Genomic DNA, 2,066 nt, shown 5'->3' with positions numbered 1-2,066 from the left:
CGGGGGGAAAAAAAACTAACGCCCACTGCATACCCCCTGTCTGACTTACTTATTTTTTATGGAAAATATTACATAAGTTATATTGACGTCCTTTACAAATGTGGCAAATAATTTTTAAAATGTTAAAATAAAAAAATATTTTAAACACCTTTACGCAATTTTTATCGTTGAGTGTTGCGTGTATAAGTATATAAAGAACTAAGATCTAAATTTTTTCCTGTAGAGTAATGAACCTATTTTAATAACTGGAATATCTATAAATTGGTGTGGTTGCTAGAATTGTGAAAAAAAAAAAAAATTACAAGCGATTGTACCAAATAATGTTCGCAGGCTTTCACGGCCATTGTCTAAATTAGCTTGGCTTCTGGGTTGTAGCCGTGTCCTTGGTGAATAATTCGCCTACGTTTTTGTCGACAGTGCAGTCGCCATCATCAGGAACCAGTTACCTACAGTAGGTAATTAACTGCTCCCTGATGATGGCGACCGAATCGTCGGTGAATTATTTGATTGTACCGAATGATTGAGGTGAGGAACGCATTGGAACCAGTTTGGTGTTGGTCGCCAGGCGGATAGTGTGCAGTAAACGGGCGCATGTCCCGAGCTCCGCCGCGGGCAGGCAACTCACAGGGCTAGTACTTGCCGCACTCCTGCTGGTGCTGCTGCGGCTGGTAGTAGGCGTGCCCCGCCGCGCGGTAGGCGCCGGTGGACGGCGGGGACCCGCGGAACGCGAGCTGGCAGCTGGGGTTGGCCGCCGCCCCCGCGTCGAACAGCTCCGCCTCGGAGTACCACGCGTGGTGGTGGCGCGCGGCGGCGAACTGCGGCGCCAGCTCCTCCTGCGGCGCCATGGCCTGCGGGTGGTGCTGGTGCGGGTACTGGCCGTCGCCGCAGTGGTACGGGTACACGGGCTGCTGCGCGCGGCCCGTCATCAGGCTGTCCACGCTGAAGGCGTCCATGTGGTGGTCCAGCTGCTGCAGCTTCACGTCGGGCGGGTACTTGCCGGGGGCGGCCAGGCTGCAGTGGCTCAGCTCCGCCCCCGGCTCGCGCTTGGGCTTCACGGCCGGCGGCGGCGGCGGCGGCTTGGCCTCCGGCTGCAGCTTGTCGTCGCGCTTCAGCGCCGCCTCCGCCGCCTCCTGCTGCCGCTTCAGCGCCTCCTGCTTCTCCTTCACGGCGTCCTTCTTCTTGAAGCGCCGCCGCCGGCGCAGGTACGAGCCGTTGTCGAACATGTTGTACGAGTCGGGGTCGAGCGTCCAGTAGCTGCCCTTGCCCGGCTTCTTGTCGTCGCGGGGCACCTTCACGAAGCACTCGTTCAGGCTGAGGTTGTGCCGGATGGAGTTCTGCCAGCCCTGCTTGTTCTCGCGGTAGTACGGGAACCGCTCCATGATGAACTGGTAGATGCCGTTCAGCGTGATGCGCTTCTCGGGCGCGTTCTGGATGGCCATGGCGATGAGCGCGATGTACGAGTAGGGCGGCTTCACCATGTCCTTGGCCGGGCCGTGGTGGTGCAGCTGGTGGTGCTGGTGCTGCTGCGTGTGGTGCGCGCCCAGCGGGTAGGCCGAGTAGCTGTAGCGCGAGTACTGCTCGTAGGGGTAGCCCGCCGCCGCCGCGGCCGCCGCCACGGCCCCCGGGTAGCCGCCCGCCGCCGCCGGGTGGCGGTAGTACGCGTTCTGCTCGCCGAACAGCGTGTGCATCGCGAGGCAGTCGTCCAGCCCCGCGCCGCCGCCGTCGTGCGGCTCAATGGTGGCGGCGGCGCATCCGACCCTCCGCCGCCCCCGGGGACCGCCCCCCTTGTGCGAGGGTTTGTTTCCTCTCAACACAACAGGGCCGTGTGCCGTGCGGGCTGGCGAGCACACCGAGGGAGACACAGGCTCCACGTATCTAGGACAGCCTTGACGCCGCGCCCCAAGATACACACCGGGGAGCGAGGCCTGGACCCGACTGGGGCGAAGCTTGGAGCCGCGGCCTTCCCCCCTTCCCCTTCCCCGCCTCCTCTGGTGGGCGGGGCCCCCACCCGGGGCTGCCGTTGGTCGGAGCCCCCGTCCGCGAGCACGCCCTCCACCCAATAGGCG

General features: G+C 61.6%; 1 protein-coding gene across 1 annotated transcript; it reads right to left on the bottom strand.

The window, feature by feature from the left end:
• Positions 1-629: 629 nt before the first annotated feature.
• On the bottom strand, positions 630-1,688 carry LOC134540928 (fork head domain-containing protein crocodile-like). The gene has a single exon (XM_063384005.1). It carries the CDS (start codon positions 1,686-1,688, stop codon positions 630-632), a length of 1,059 nt encoding a protein of 352 aa, XP_063240075.1.
• Positions 1,689-2,066: the final 378 nt, after the last annotated feature.

The sequence above is a fragment of the Bacillus rossius genome, chromosome 17 (assembly GCF_032445375.1).
Source record: "Bacillus rossius redtenbacheri isolate Brsri chromosome 17, Brsri_v3, whole genome shotgun sequence".
Classification (NCBI taxonomy): Eukaryota; Metazoa; Arthropoda; class Insecta; order Phasmatodea; family Bacillidae; genus Bacillus; species Bacillus rossius.
The sequence above is the reverse complement of the archived record's forward strand: the minus strand, read 5'-3'. Positions and strand labels throughout refer to the sequence as shown.